The following is a 16834-nucleotide window of genomic DNA, read 5'->3' on the forward strand; positions in this document are numbered from 1 at the left end:
TAATGATGGACTTCGTCTATGTGCATCTACATGAAAGAGACTCTCGCTGTGGAAATGCATCAATATCAAAACAGTGGCAGTTTATCAGGGTCAGATTCTTCGTATACTGATAATTGAATACCAAGTTTTTTGACGCTGACTTGGCACATTCCAAATTAAATGTTTCAATTGTTTTGGAATTTTAGATAGAAGAAAGAAAATGGTAAGTCACAATTAACTGCTAGTTGAAATTAAAGTGGTTGAGTGGAGTGAAGCCTTTTTATTTTATGGATGAGTGCATAGGTTACTGACTTATCAACCCATCTATCAAAGTCCAGACCATGAAGAGGAGCCATATACAGGAAGCTTACCTTATGTTCAAATGTAATCCAAACAGAGTACAGTGAGGTTTACATCCATTTCTTGCTTATTATTATTATTATTATTATTATTATTATTTTTATGAAAAGAGATTTATATCCTTCTTCTGTGTAACAAAAATTTGCTAATTGTTGCCAAATCATGATTTTGACCAAATGAAGAGAACATTAGGCATTATTTTATGCCGAATATGGTCGGCACACTTATTTTAAGGTGAATATTTTAATTTTTAAAAAGCAAAAAAAAAAACAAAGAAAAAAGAAAAAAAAAAGACACCTTGCATTTGTATTTTGCTCACAATACATAGTATTACTTTAACAGTTTATTCATCCAACCACATATGGAGTTGTCATCGTTCAAAAATACTATGATATATTTTTGAACTTTTATTTAATTTGTTTGTAATATCCAACATTGGTTAGCCAATGTTCTCTATTTTGCTCCTTATCTTCTTTCCTGAAGCATCTTAAGTCCAACGTACCTTCAGCAAATAAAAAAGCAAAACGAAATTACATTAGAAACCAATATTTCATTAATAAAATATAAAATAGACAAAGAAAGAAAAGAAGAGTAAAATGATGATGCAACTCTAAACGCTCTGAAAATTTACGTTGAAGAAGGAGGTGTATAAAGTCCACATAGTACAGTGAATAGAAATTCACAAAGAAGTCTAAATAATAACTTACCGGCCCAACATCATAACAGTGGCCTGAGGGTTGGTCCCTGGTGACCTATTAAAGATGGATCCGTCTACAACACGAAGTCCATTAATCCCCATCACCCGCAGATCAGCATCCACTACCTTCCCCACCAAGCAACCTCCATGGTAATGCCAAAATGTTGTGACACTCTCTCTGCAAAACCTTTCCATTGCTGAGTCATCAGACTGGTTATTTGGCAAACTTGGTCCTAGAAACTTGAAACTTTTTCTGCCTTGCAAATCTGTAGTCTTAAATGGTTCCAAGGCTTTGGTCTTCAATACATCGCCAACCTTCCTCACCCCCTTAACACAACGAGCGAGGTCAATGGGATTATCAAAGTAATTGAATCTGACAATTGGACTGACTCTCACTTCAGAAGACGAAGCCAATCTGAGTGACCCGCTCGACAGGGGTCCTTGTATAGCCACCGCAATGTTTGCCAAACTGAAATTTAAGGGAGATACTGTGTTTGGGAAAAGGCCAAAAGGCATAGGAAAAGAAAATGGCAAACTATATGACAGTGTCTCTATGTAATTGAATTCACTGGTAATTCCTACAACCTGTCCAACTGATGGGTCTAACGTAAATGGGGATACAATGTTGACGTCATTGCGAGGATTATCAGCCATAAACTTCCCCACATAAGGATTCTGGTGAACAACTGGGATTTGCAATGAACTAAGTTGAGGAACAGGACCAACTCCACTGAGAAGAAGGAGTTGAGGGCTACCAATTGCCCCTGCACTCAATATCACCTCTCCTTTGTTTCTTACAAATGCATGATGAGTCCTCCCTTTTGAATCAGTATATATAACTCCAATGGCAGTCAAGCCTGCGGTTTGATTACAGCTTTAATTATTAGTTAATGGAAGAAAAACAGGACAAGTTTTATAGAGAAATGTGCACTCACTTGAATCTTTGGAAGTTAAGTTATTTGAGAAGATGATTCTCTTTACGGTGGCCTCAACTGCAACTTTCAGGTTTTTGAGTTCTCCTCTGTTGAGTAGCTCCACAGCTCCATGTCTTCTTCCCTTTTCATCGAAAATTGAACCGGTAGCTTTGGTTCCTACTATGTGGTTCAAGTTAAATCCATTGTCAGGAACAACCCCAGCTTCCAATAAAGCTTGTTTTGCAATGGATTGCCAAACTGACAAATTGTATTGGAACACAATAGTCTCTTCCACCCACTGGTATGCCTTCAGAACAAGATCTTTGTCCCATGGAATGCCTGAATCTCGATAGAATTCGTCTTCGGCTCTGGAGTAGACACCAATATTGATCATGCTGCTCCCACCAAGAATTCTTCCTCTTGCATTTGCAACTCCATCTTCTGATCTGAATCTTTGAGCAGGTGTTTTACCGTCATCTTCTTGAATGAGATTAGATAGTGCCCCGTTTGCGCTCAATACTTGTGGGTATGCGGTAGGAACATTGCCCCTTTCCAGGACTAGCACAGAGTATTTTGCTGATAAAGTTGCAGCCAACGAACAGCCTGCCGTGCCACCTCCTACTATTATATAGTCATATTCTTCTTTTAATGGTAGATCAATGGCATTGTACACAGATTTCATGTATCTAAAATCTGAAGAGAATGTGTGAAGAGCAAGGACAGAATTCAACATGAAAAGAGTTAGGCTAAAAGAAAAGAATTATATAACACATAGGCTAATAATTACATGACAACATGAGTATATATATATATATAATCTTTTGTTTCTTAACTTTGCTTCTGTGTTTGTCAGGAAGCAATTTTGATTTGCTCTTCTATTTTAAACTTTTCGTTAACCAGCGGAGTGTCTTGATTGGGAAGACAACTAAAAATGTTATAAAATATCACAAACAAAATGTTTGTTTTATGGTAGATAAAATACACACATATTTGAGCGAAATGATCGTACATTTGTAGAACTTGAAAATGCGCTACAAATTTGGTCTAACATGAAATAAGGCCTTCTTGGAAACAGACTACAAACATCCACATGCAAGTCGATATTATTTTTTTATTTTTCGATAAATTGACCAATTTTGGAAATAGATATATAAGAACAGGAAAAGGTCCTAAATATTAGAGATATGTAAATAATTACCATAATCAGATGAAGAGGGCATTGCAAGAACATCCAGTTGAAGTTGAACAAGATAAAAGAGCAAAAGCAGTGCTAAAGTAGACATGATTTTAATACGTATAGCTAATTGCAGGAAAATTTCGATGTTAGCTTCCTTCAAAGTTATACTATTAGTCTTTCTGCATTTGTAGCCTTTTTATACAGAAAGAGTAGGCCGCTTGAAATAGAATGTTGAATTCTTATTGTGTACTGGAAAATTAACTACAATTATACCAATTAATTTTTACTTTTGAACACTGTAATTAGTAATGACCGTCGGTGGTAATCCCAGGTCCTGAATTTAAGACCTCGTGATAAAATTATCCAATTCCAATTTATCTATTAAAAAAAAAAAAAAAGACTACGTCAATGAATTGCCTAATCAAGCAACTATTATGAATTGCCTAACTAAGCAACTATAACTACATCAATGAAATTGTCAACTTGCCTAATCAAGCTACGAATTGCCTAATCAAGCAACTATAACTACATCAATGAAATTGTCAATTTGCCTAATCAAGCTACATATAGAAGAGAGAGAGAGAGAGAGAGGGGGGGGGGGGGAGCATCTTAATTGTTTTTAGATTTTTTCAATAAATAATGAAAATAACTCCATAGTTAATTATTTGGCTCCCCAACTAAAATGTTTATCTTTTCTATCTACATTATTATTTTTTTAAGTATTTCTAAATGATAAACTGATACAAGCATAAGCAATCCAACCTCGATTCATGCAAACTAATCCTCGATTGTTTAATTAATTCAGGTTTTGTGAAATGAATGACGCCACAAAAGGGTTGTGGAAATACCCTATCAATAAGTCAAGGTTTGAACTTTAATTCTCAAATTAAAAAAGCTCAAAAGATAGTTGTTAAATAATCAGAAGGTTTAACTTTCACAAGTATTAAATTTGCTCAAGATCAAAAGTTATTGTATTAATGAAATTGAAGCTTTTTTTTGGCAAAAGTATATGAAAAAAAAAAAGATTAAAAAAAATTCATCCAAAATTATTTCCTAAACAGTAAACCTTAAATTCTAACTTGTTTCCTAATTTTAATTTGACTAGTTCATTCCTTTATAGTTTAAGAAAGTGACTAATTACATGATAGATTAAGATTAGAAAACTAGGTAACAATTAATTTTCCAGCTAAAATTAATTAAAAACATAATAAAAATGAAAGGTTTTCTAAAATAAAAATAAAACTAAAGTCATAAAACTTGGAAGACAAGTAACTTGGTGATTAAGTAAGACACCTAATTTGGTATAAAAAGGAAACAAATTGATTTTTTTTTTAAAGCCACGTTGGACAGCCACTTAGATGCCACATATTATACCATGTGTCCAAGGATACCACATCATCATGCTCTTGAAAAATGATCAAATCTCCCCCAATATTGGCCTCCTTCATGCCTTCATATCCACAGCTTTCAATGTTTAATATTGTTGCCAATTTTGATTCTTCCTTAACAAAACTCTTGCACTCTTGATAAGCACTTCCCAGATAAGGTCATTCAATGGTTCTTTAAACATTTTTACACGAGTTCTTATAATTGGTCCAGTTGGCAACTCTAATGGCTCAGAACTCCATCTTTGAGTGTTCCCATGATGATCCTCATCATTACCCTTCTTTTGAAGATGATTTATCCTCAAATCGTCACTTGCATTAAAAAAGGATAATTAGATACATTAAAAGTAGCACTAACAATATACTCGCCTAGAAGATCTAGCTTATAAGTATTGTTTCCAATCTTCTGCAATACTTGGAATGGTCCATCTCCTTTTAAGATAAGTTTTGATTTCCCTTGCTCAGGAAACCTCTTCTTCGTAAGCTGCAGTCATACCCAATTTTTAGGCTCGAAGATAACCTTTTTTCCTTCGTTTGTTGACTTGTTTTGCATATTGTTATGTCTTCCTTTCTATGTTTACACATGCCTTTTCATGCAGAAGCTTGAACAATTTGCTTTCCTCTTTCTGTCAACACTAACTTGTTCACTTACAGGTAACAGTGATAAATCCAATGAAGTTAAAGGATTAAAACCACAAGCAAGTTCAAAAGAAGAAAAATTAGTAGTAGAATGAATAGTTCTATTCTATGCAACCTGTACATGTGGTAAACATTCTTCTTAAGTTTTAATGTTTTTATTTATTAAAACTCTTAACAAGATAGATAAAGTTCTATTTACTACTTATGTTTAACCATCAGTTTGAGGATGATAAGTACAACAACTTAATACTAAGTTTAACCCATAAAGTTTTCCCAAAAATAACTTAGAAATTTAGGTGCTGTTTGGCCATGTTTTCTGTTTTCAGTTTTCAAAACATTATTTTAAAAATAAAAAAAACAAACTGTTTTTATTTGTTTTTTAAAACAAAAGTGTTTGGCCAATAATGTTTCAAAACAGTTTTTCAAAACTAAAAACCAGAAAACAAAAAACATCATTTTAATGTTTTCTAATTTTTTTTTTTTAATTTGTTTTCTAAAACTGTTTTTGAAAACTAATGGCCAAATAGGTAATCTTTTGTTTTGGAAATAGTTTTTCTATTTTATAGAATAGAAAACTGTTTTAAAATCTAATGGCCAAATAGGCCCTTAGTATCTCTATTAGAAACTATTGTTCTAGGCATACCATGCAATAAACAAGTTAGCAATATGGAATGCATCATCTTTTTTATGACAAGTAATAAAGTTGCCATTTTAGAAAACCTATCAACAACAAGAAAAATAGAATCCCTATCACTCTTTATTCTAGGTGATCTTAATACAAAGTTCATAAAAGTATCAATCCAAGGATGACTAGGAATAGGTAATGGCTTATATAATTCATGAGGATTCAACTTTGATTTAGCTTGTCTACACTTAATATACTTCTCACAAATTTTCTCTACATCTTTTCTCATGCATGGCCAGTAAAAATGCTCATGCAATATACCTAATGTCTTAGCAATACCAAAATGTCCCATTACACAGACATAGTGAGATTCTTTTATCAATAGTTCATGCAAATTACATCGAGGAATGCATAATTTATCTTTCCTAAAGATGAAATCATCAAAAAGATAAAACTGACCTTCAGCATACCTTTCAAATTGCAAATAAATTTCAGCAAAATCTTCATAACTTGCATAAAAAATTTTAATATATTTAAACCCTAACACATAGCATGCAAAATGGAAAGTAAAATATACCTTCTTGATAATGTATCAGTCACTACAATATCTCTACCTAATTTGTACTTGATCACATATGGAAAGGTCTCAATGAATTTCATCCAATGTCCATGATGCCTATTGAGTTTAGTTTGACCCTTCAAATGCTTTAAACATTCATGATTAATCTGTAGTCTAAATTATTTTGGCTAAAGATAATGCTGCCACATCTGTAATGCTCTAACCAACGAATAGAGTTCATTGTCATAAGTCTGGATAATTCAATATGGCTCTATTTAATTTCTCACTAAAATAATCGATGGGTTTACCTTCTATATAAGAATAGTTCTTATACCAATACTTAATGCATCACACTCAACTTCAAATGTTTTAGCAAAATTAGACAAAGAAAGCAAATGTGCATTAGTAAGTTTATTTTTCAGCAAATTAAAAGGCTTATCTTGCTCGTATTTTTATTTAAAGCTTACACTTTTCTTGATCACTTCCGTAAGTGGTATAGCAATGTTATTGAAGTTCTTCATGAATCTTCTGTAAAAACTAGCAAGACTATGAAAACTTTTAACATTTGTTATAAATATAGGGGTCGGCCATTTCCCAATTGGCCTTACCTTTTCATTGTCAATTTTACTACCTTCTGCACTAATAACAAAACTTAAATACAAGTTTATCAGTGCAAAAGTATACTTCTTAAGGTTGGTATATGTTAGAGTTGGTGATTCGAATTCTTGTTTATCCGACCAGAAAAGTTCACGGTGCGACTTGTTTGATGAAATTTATTTTGAAAAAAAAAAAAGGGGGCTCTGTGGTGGTAGCGGAGGTCAAGGGCCGGTAAGCCCAAGACCGTAGTACGGACCTTTCCAATTTTAAGGTTTATTCCGTTCGTACAATATATATATTTTCGGGAGTTTTCGAGTATATAGAATTTTGTTTTTTACCTCTCTGTTTGCTCACTTTATATACCAATCTTTATCAATAAAAGCTTTGCCTCTCTTTGCCTGTGGTTTTTTTCGTTCAAGGGTTTTCCACATAAATCTATTTGTGTGGTTTTTGATTTTATTCTTCTATTGCTATTGTTTTGTTCTAGTTTTCGTAACAAGTGGTATCAGAGCTAGGCTCGATTTCAACAATGGCATCTGTGAAGTATGATATTCTGCTATTGGATCGCGACACCAGATTTGCGTTATGGCAGGTTAAGATGCGGGATGTTCTTGCGCAGATGGATTTGCAAGATGCTCTATTAGGGTTTGATAAGATGCCCTCGTCTTGGACTGCGGATGAGAAACAATGGAAGGATCGAAAAGCCCTAACTCAAATTCAACTTCATCTCTCTAATAAGATTCTACAGGATGTTTTGAAGGAGAAAACTGCCACTACATTATGGCTGAAATTGGAGCAATTGCGCATGATGAAAAGTTTGACTAGCAAATTGCATTTAAAGCAGCGATTGTATTCTCATCATATGTCTAAAGGTACGCCTTTAGCTGATCACTTAATTGTCTTTAAGGAAATTGTTGCTGATTTAGAGGCTATGGAGGTTAAGTGCGATAATGAGGATTTAGGGTTGATTTAGCTATGGTCGCTGCCTTCTTCATATTCAACTTTTAGAGATACAATTTTGTATGGTCGTGGTACTCTTACTTTGGAAAAGGTTTATGATGCTTTATTCTCTAAGGAAAAGATGAAGTAGCTTGTAGTGGGATCTGAGACTCAAGCAGAAGGTCTTGTTATTCGAGGCAGGACGCAAGAGAGGAATTTTGGAGGTGACGGTAGAGGTAGATCAAAATCTAGCAATAAAGAAAAGGTGTGTAGGTACTGCAAGAAAAAAGGACACATTAAATTAGAGTGTTATAAGTTACAGAATAAGAATAAAAGGGCCGCTGCTAATCAAAAGGGAAGACAATCAAATAATTCTGGTCAGGCCAGTGTTGCAGAAGATAATTACAGTGATGGAGAGCTCCTTGTTGTTTTTGATAATGACTCGAAACCTTGTAATGAATGGATTCTAGATTCTGGCTATACGTTTCATATGTGTCCCAATCGAGATTGGTTTTCAACATAAGAAACAGTATCTAAGGGTGCTATGTTGATGGGAAATAATGCATTTTGTAAGATTACAGGTGTTGGAACAGTCAGGATTAAGATGGTTTATGGAGTTGTTAGGAAACTGGGGGATGTGAAACACATCCCAGATTTGAAAAGGAATCTCATCTGGTTGAATACTCTTGATTCGAAAGGGTATAAGTACACTGGTGAAGGTGGAGTTCTAAAGGTTAGCAAAGGTGCTCTCGCTGTGATGAAAGGGCAGAGAAAATCTGCCAAGTTATATGTCTTGCAGGGCTCTACTATTACAGGTGATGCAGTTATTGCTACGTGTTCTTTGTCAGATTCTGATGTCACTAGACTTTGGCATATGAGTCTTGGTCATATGAATGAGAATGGTATGGCTAAGTTGAGTAAGAGAGGACTTCTTAACATCAGAGTATTAGTAAATTAGAATTTTGTGAGCACTGTGTCTTTAGGAAGCAGAAGAGAATCAGATTCACAAAAAGCATTCACAACACAAACGGGATACTTAATTATATACATTCTGACCTATGGGGACCATCTAGAGTGCTTTCTAAAGGAGGTGCTAGTTGTATGTTGACCATTATTAATGATTTCTCTAGGAAACTTTAGGTGTTCTTTTTCAAATAAAAGAGTGAAGTCTTTACTACATTTAAGGATTGGAAGACCATGATAGAAAAGCAAACAGGGAAGCAGATAAAACATCTGCGCACTGACAATGGCTTGGAGTTTTATTCTGACAAGTTTAATGTCTATACAAGTCAGAAGGAATTATGGGACACCATACAGTTCCTAAAACTCCACAACAAAATGGTATAGCAGAGCGGATGAATAGTACTATAATGGAGAAAGTACGATGTATGCTTTCTAATGCTGGTTTACCAAAGTCGTTTTGGACTGAAGCAGCTTCGACAGCTTATTTTCTCATTAATCAGTCTCTTTGAACTGCTATTGACAAAAAGACTCCTCTAGAGGTATGGTCTAGTACTCCTATTGATTACTCTAATTTGAAAATTTTTTAATGTCCTACATATGCTCATGTTGCTAATGGAAAACTAGAACCCAGATCTGTTAAGTGTATCTTTATGGGTTATAAGTCTGGTGTTAAAGGATATAAATTGTGGTGTTCTGAAACTGGTAAGATCATAATTAGCAGAGATATTGTTTTTTATGAAAATGCTATGCTGCAAGATTTGCCTTCTAGTGATTTTTCTTATACAAGTCAGCAGAAATCAAGTACACAGGTTGAGTTTCAGATTGGGTCACGATCTACATCAGAGTTGACACCTCAGCCTAGTTCAGAGACACATGGTGGTGCTATCTCTAACCACCACCTCAAGCACCATAGTATTCGATCACCAAGGATAGGCCTAGAAGAGATGTTAGACCTCCACAAAAGTATGCTGAGTGTAACATCCCATACCAAAAAATATACATGATTAAACAAGTTTGACCAAACTGACTAAGTTTGACCAAGTGAACAATATATGAGTTTGAGTTGACTTTTTTAATAGTCAATATTTTTTGTTTGACTAAGGTACCATTGTGTAGATCTCGTCGATACGAGTTCATAGACTGGCGGCACGCCAAATTCTGAATTACGAATAAAAAGTTATGGCTTTGAGAAGTTTTAAGCATAAGTTTTAAATCAGTGTCCAAGCTAGTCTCCAGTTTTTATCTGTTAGTGACCCAAGCTTTTATATAAGCCTAGTTAAACATGTCAAACAAGAAAAAAAACCCAAAATACCTATTTCTTCCCCAAAACCCAAGAAATTCTCTCCTCAGACCCGTGGGTCCCAACCCGTTTACCGTTGAACCGGATCACCATCGTTTTGCCCATTTCCGGCCAACCACCATTTACACAAGCTAGCCAACTAGAAAGCTCACTTGAACGTGAGTTCAACCGTGAAATTTCACAGCAAGAAGTGGCCGGACGAGCCCAGATCGGGCCGGCGAAGTTCGCGGCAACCGGCGAGGTGGGTCGCCAGATTTTCTCATTTGTTGGCCATTTCAGGGCAACCCATACACCTTTTCCACTATTTTTTACCCCTCTGAGCTCATTTCCATGGTTATTTTGTCCAGATTCCTCACCATTTGAAAGATCCGACAATGGGAATTTCGGCCGACGCTTCAACAGTGTTTTTCGGCCACCGGAGGAAACTTTGGACCAAGGTGAGCATACTGATGAGCTCCTTTTCTCTTGGGCTTTCCGTCAATATAAAGTTTGTGAATTTTGGAGGTCGTTTGATAATTTTTTCATTTTTGGATCAATTAGTTAATTTTCGGATAAGTTGGGGACTGTGTTTGGACAAAATTGGTCAAATTAGTTAAAATTGGAGTTGAATTAGTGAAATTGGATATTATTAGGACCCATTAGGTGGTTCAGTTTTGAAATATTAGGCTTCAAATGAAAATCCCCAATTTTGGGTACTGGGTCCTAAGGACGCGTGATATAATTGGACTGTCCGGTATCCAATTTATGCAATTTTGTAGTACTGTAAATTATTTTAGGACATTGGGTTATACAAGTGTCTCTGGTTTAGTTGTTTGGAGCCTGAAAAATATTTTATTATATTACAGGCACTCGAGTTGAGCCTGGAGGCGATCTTGTAGAGGAGCAGACATGAGCATCTACAGTACTGTGAGTGGTTATATCATTTTTAAATATTTTAGGTATATAGTATAATATATATGTGGTTCAAATATTTTACGTATATACCATTTGATTGAAATGTTGTTTATGCATATATAAATATTTGCCTTCACATATATATGTGATCATTTTATATGATTTTAGATAATATTTTAAGTGATTTTCAATTTTAATGGGTCCATAAATGGACTTGTGGTATTTAAATATCTTGGTAACTAAATTGAGATTTTAAATCATTTTGGAAACTATTTGGTTTGAGAAATCAGATTGAAAATCATATGATTTTAAGCATGATCAAATATTTTATAATTTTATGTGCTTAAAATTGGTTTATGGTGAATATATTTCACTGTGGTATTTCTCGTTTTTATATGAAATAATGTTTTGAGATTTTTAAAATATTTAAATAAGCGGTGGAAGTTTAAATGTTAAATTATGATTTATGATACAGTATCGTTTGGAAAAGTATATATAATCTTACAAAACTATTTCAAGGATACTGTATTGGTTATTTTTAAATTGATGTATCATGTAATGCCAATACCTTGGATCAGTATTATATTATATTATATTACAGCACGTTGGGTTTATCACAGTGCCGTGAGGTTGGTTTCATCCAAAGGTTATCTATTATTACCACGGACTGTGAGGTCGGGTTTATCCGATAGTTTATTATTATTACCACGGTGTCGTGAGGTTGGTATCATCTAACAGTTTATTATTGCCACGGACCGTGAGGTTAGATACATCCCGAGGGTTAATTAATATTTCCACGACACCTTTCGTATATTGAGGGTCGTGAGATAGGTGTCTTCCACGGGTTACAGTTTATTACATCGTTTGGTACATTGTGTTCGTTTGAACATATTGTTGATTTACAAACATTGTGGTAATTTCTGCATTTTCATATTTATTTAGTGGAACTGTATTTATTATATTTTATGCTCAAATATTTATATCTTGATTTGAGACATTTTATAATATTACAATGATCGTTCATTTTATATTTGAGCATCGGTTTTATAATATAGTAAATTGGGATACAAGTTTGGGTTTTGTGAAATGATTTTCAAACGGGAAACTTTTCAAACGAGTGGAACGAGAGGTCTTGAGAGAAAGATTTTTTTTTTAGAAATAAATTATTATTTTTCTGTTATACTATGTCACTCACTGAGAGTTCTTGATCTCACGTTTTATTGTTTAAATTCGTTCCTCTAGGCCCAGGCAGCTAGTAGCAGTCTACCTCGCGAACAACTTATCGTTTGTTTCCTTCCACTACAGCAGCCGTATTTGTCCTTTCTTTACCTATTGTTATCTTCTAGACTTATTTAGTACTTATTTGTACTCAAAGACTTTGTTGACACTCTTAGAATGCTCTAATTTTAAATATGAGACTCAGTAGAGACTATGGTACTCAAGTGTGTAGTTATAACCTGTAGTACAGTAGGCCGATTATGGACTTTATGCTGTTGTGGACTTATTTATATATATATATATATATATATATATATATATTGAGGTATTAATGTTAATGCTGGTGTTTGATTATCTACGTTTTAAGGTGAGGTTCCATTGGATATTTTCTAGGGATTATCCAGTGGAACTTCACTAGGCGGGATCACCCGGGAGGTCCTGGGAGGGTTCTTGGGGCGGGTCCTGTCACTGAGGCTGATTTAGTTGCCTATGCCCTGAATGTAGTAGAGAGTATTGATTTAAGTGAAAAACCTTCTACTTATTCAAAGGAGATTAATTATGATGATTTTGGCAGGTGGATGATTGCTATACAAGAGGAGATAGAGTCTCTACATAAGAATGGCACATGAGAGTTGGTGAGATTGCCCAACGGTAAGAAAGCTGTTCGTTGCAAATGGGTGTTCAAAAGAAAGTAAGGGAACCTGGAGTTGAGGAAGCTAGATATAAGGTAAGACTAGTTACAAAAGGTTACAATCAAGTTCAAGGTGTTGACTTTACAGATGTGTTTTCACCAGTGTAAAGCATAGTTCACTTAGAGCTTTATTGGGTATTGTGGCTTTGTATGATTTTGAGCTTGAGCAGTTAGATGTGAAGACAGCATTTTTACATGGTGAACTTAAGGAGGACATCTACATGCAACAACCAGAGGGCTTTGTAGTTTCAGGTAAAGAGGACTATGTGTGCTTGTTGAAAAAGTCCATTTATGGTCTAAAGTAGTCTCCCAGGCAATGGTACAAGAGGTTTGACTCATTTATGATCTCTAATGGTTTTAAGAGATGCAGTTATGATAGTTGTGTTTATTTTAAGAGAAGTGATGATGGATTGTTTGTTTACTTACTCTTGTATGTGGATCACATACAGATAGCAGCCAAGGATAAAAAAAAGATAAGAAAAATTAAAGTCTAACTTAGTAGAGAGTTTGAGATGAAAGATTTAGGAGCGGCGAAGAAAATTCTTGGAATGAAGATTCTTAGAGATGGACAGGCAGGCAAATTGCATCTAAGTCAGAAAGGGTATATTAAGAAAGTTCTTAGTAGGTCCAATATGCAGATTGCTAAACCTGTTAGTACACCATTAGCAGCTCATTTTAGGCTTTCATCTACTTTATCTCCACAATTAGATGATGATGTTGACTATATGTCTCGAGTTCCATATTCTAGTGCAGTGGGATCTCTCATGTATGCTATGGTTTGTTCACGTCCAGATTTGGGATATGCAGTGAGTGCAGTTGGTAGATACAAGACAAACCCCAATAAAGAACATTGGAAAGCAATTCAGTGGATTTTCATATAGTTATATGGTTCTTCTGATGTTTGTTTGCAGTTTCGGAGCAGTAGAGATGGAGTCATTGGTTATGTAGATTCTGATTTTGCTAGAGACTTAGATAAACGAAGATCTCTCACTGGGTATGTGTTTACTGTTAGTGGCTGTGCTATTAGTTGGAAAGCTACTTTGCAGAATACAGTTACGTTGTCAACTACTGAAGCAAAGTACATGGCTATTACTAAGGCTTGTAAGGAAGCTATTTGGTTGAAAGGATTATTTGGTGAGCTTAGTGATGATTTGCAGATTACCACAGTCTTTTGTGATAGTCAGAATGCAATCTTTCTCACGAAAGATCAGATATTTCACGAGAGGACAAAGCGTATAGATGTTCGGTATCATTTTGTGCGTGATGTTATTGTTTGTGGTGATATTATTGTTAGCAAGGTGAGTACTCATGATAATCCTGCTGACATGATGACAAAGGCACTTCCAGTAACCAAGTTTGAGCATTGCTTGGACTTGTTTGGTGTTCATTGCTAAGCTTTGGCTTTTGTGGAAAAGGATGGCAACTTTTATTGAAGATTGGAGTTTTTTGTGTTTTTTATTCCTTGTATGGAATTTGTGTCAAGGTGGAGATTGTTAGAGTTGGTGATTCAAATTGTTGTTGACCCAATTCGAAAAGTTCGTGGTGCGACCCGTTTGGTGAAATTTATTTTGAGGAAAAAAATGAGGCTCTGTGGTGGTAGTGGAGGTTGAGGGTCGATAGGCCCAAGACTATAGTATGGACCTTTTCAATTGTAAGATTTATTATGTCCTTACAATATATCTATATATATATATATATATTTTCGTGGGTTTTCGGATATATAGAGTTTTTTTTTTTTTTCCTATCAAGGGTTTTCCATAAAAATATATGTGTGTGGTTTTTTATTTTATTCTTCTATTGCTATTGTTTTGTTCTAGTTTTCGTAACAATATACAATATTTCCTTTCTTAGAACACTACATTCTTATAAAATAAAACAAAAAATAAAAAATGCATAGTTAAATGGATTTGCAACCGAATAATTACATGTGCATCATGTGCATGGAAGGCTGAGGTGGGTAGTGTTATGTTGATGGTGGATTCCATCCATACGTATCTACACAAAAGAGAAGCTTAACTGTGGAAATGCTTCAATTATAATGAGGTTGAGACCCCTACAACCTTCCATTAAAATTGATATACATTTAGCATTACTAATCAATGTAACGCTTTCAAAACCGTAACAGTTTATTAGAGTCATATTCTCCATATTAGAACAGTTGAAAACCAAGTTTGTGGATGCTTACTTGGCCCATTCCATATTTAATGTTTCCGATGTTTTGGAATTATAGATAGAAGAACGAAAATGGTAAGTCACAATAATCTGTTCATTGAAATCGAAGTGGTTGAGCGGATGAAATCAAATTTAAGATTAAGCACTTTTATTTTATTGATGAGTGCGTAGATTACCAACTTATCAACCCGTACATCAAAGTATAGAGCCATAGACAAGAAGTTAACCTTATGTTCAAATCTAATCCAAACAGAGTACAGTGAGATCTTTCTTGTGTGTAACAAACATTTGCTAGTTATGCCAAAATCATGATTTTAACACTAGGTAGTACTTTGGGCCGAATACGGTTGGCACGCTTAATTTAAGTTGAATATATTAATTTATGAAATCGAAAAAAAAATGTAATTTAAAAAAGCACCTTGCACATAAGGTTGATTCCGACTCATTAGGCTGGTTCTTTGGCAAACTTGGTCCTAAAAACATGAAACTTTCTCTGCCCTGCAAATCTCTCGTCTTAAATGGTTCCAGGGCTTCGGTTTTCAATACATCCCCATCCTTCCTCACCCCTTTAACACAACGAGCAAGGTCAATGGGATTATTAAAGTTATTGAATCTGACAATTGGACCGGCTCTCACTCCAGAAAACGAAGTCAATCTGAGTGAACCACTCGACAGAGGTCCTTGTATTTTCACTGCAATGGTTGCCAAACTGGTATTTAATGGAGATATTGCGTTAGGGAAAAGGCCAAAATATATGGGAAAAGAAAATGGCAGATTATAGGACAATGTCTCTACGTAATTGAATTCACTGGTAATTCCTACAGCCTGTACAACTGATGGGTCTAATGCAAATGGGACTACAATGTTGATGTTATTGCAAGGATTATCAGCCATAAACTTCCCCACATAAGGATTATGGTGCACAACTGGGATTTGAAGTGAAGACAGGTCAGGAACAGAACCAACTCCACTGAGAAGAAGAAGTTGACGGCTCCCAATTGCCCCTGCACTCAATATCACCTCTCCTTTGTTTCTTACAAATGCCTGATGAGTCCTCCCTTTTGAATCACTGTATATGACTCCTATGGCAGTCAAGGCTGCATTTGGGTGCAGCATTATCATTATTTAAATGGAAGAAAAACAGGACAAATTTCCATAGAGAAATGTGCAACTCACTTGATCTTTAGAAGGTAAGCTATTAGAGAAGATGATTCCCTCTACTGAGGCCTCAACTGCAACTTGCAGATTTTTGAGCTCTCCTCTGTTGAGCAACTCCAAAGCTCCATGTCTCCTTCCTTTCTCATAGAAGGTTGAACCGATAGCTTTGGTTCCAACTATGTGATTCAAGTTAAATCCATTGTCAGGACCAACAGCAGCTTCCAATAGAGCTTGTTTTAAAATGGACAGCCAAATTGACAAATTGTATTGGAACACAATAGTCTCTTCCACCCACTGGTATGCCTTTTGAACAAGATCCTTGTCCCATGGAATGCCTGATTCTCGATAGAATTTGTCTTCAGCTCTGGAGCAGAAACCAATATTGATCATGCTGCTCCCACCAAGGATTCTTCCTCTTGCATTTGCAACTCCATCTTCTGATCTGAATCTTTGAGCAGGTGTTTTACCGTTGTCTTCTTGAACGAGATTAGTTAATGTCCCGTTTGTGCTGAAGACTTCATATAATTCTTTAGCTGGTAGATCAGTGGCATTGTATACAGATTTCAT

At 35.1% G+C, this 16834-nt stretch overlaps 2 protein-coding genes across 2 annotated transcripts; both read right to left on the minus strand.

The window, feature by feature from the left end:
• Positions 1-1042: 1042 nt before the first annotated feature.
• On the minus strand, positions 1043-3278 carry LOC107405924 ((R)-mandelonitrile lyase 1). Its single transcript, XM_060813848.1, has 3 exons — positions 3149-3278; positions 1972-2643; positions 1043-1893 (listed from the first exon to the last, which is right to left on the minus strand). Exons 1-3 carry the CDS (start codon positions 3231-3233, stop codon positions 1043-1045), a joined length of 1608 nt encoding a protein of 535 aa, XP_060669831.1. The 5' UTR covers positions 3234-3278.
• An 11654-nt stretch (positions 3279-14932) lies between these two features.
• On the minus strand, positions 14933-16834 carry LOC107405923 ((R)-mandelonitrile lyase 1). The gene is made up of 3 exons (XM_048470905.2): positions 16252-16834; positions 15528-16206; positions 14933-14990 (listed from the first exon to the last, which is right to left on the minus strand). Exons 1-3 carry the CDS (start codon positions 16832-16834, stop codon positions 14933-14935), a joined length of 1320 nt encoding a protein of 439 aa, XP_048326862.2.

Source organism: Ziziphus jujuba, chromosome 1, assembly GCF_031755915.1.
Source record: "Ziziphus jujuba cultivar Dongzao chromosome 1, ASM3175591v1".
In the NCBI taxonomy this organism is placed as follows: domain Eukaryota; kingdom Viridiplantae; phylum Streptophyta; class Magnoliopsida; order Rosales; family Rhamnaceae; genus Ziziphus; species Ziziphus jujuba.

What these genes read in the sequence shown, in the direction of transcription:
- LOC107405924 (XM_060813848.1), bottom strand. Translation starts at nt 3,233, where the DNA reads ATGTCTACTTTAGCACTGCTTTTGCTCTTTTATCTTGTTCAACTTCAA. An exon ending in GCCCTCTTCATCTGATTATG is followed by an intron (nt 2,644 to 3,148) that starts GTAATTATTTAC and finishes CATTCTCTTCAG; the next exon opens with ATTTTAGATACATGAAATCT. An exon ending in CTTAACTTCCAAAGATTCAA is followed by an intron (nt 1,894 to 1,971) that starts GTGAGTGCACAT and finishes ATCAAACCGCAG; the next exon opens with GCTTGACTGCCATTGGAGTT.
- LOC107405923 (XM_048470905.2), bottom strand. Translation starts at nt 16,834, where the DNA reads ATGAAATCTGTATACAATGCCACTGATCTACCAGCTAAAGAATTATAT. An exon ending in TCTCTATGGAAATTTGTCCT is followed by an intron (nt 16,207 to 16,251) that starts GTTTTTCTTCCA and finishes ACCCAAATGCAG; the next exon opens with CCTTGACTGCCATAGGAGTC. An exon ending in GAATCAACCTTATGTGCAAG is followed by an intron (nt 14,991 to 15,527) that starts GTGCTTTTTTAA and finishes GGAAGGTTGTAG; the next exon opens with GGGTCTCAACCTCATTATAA.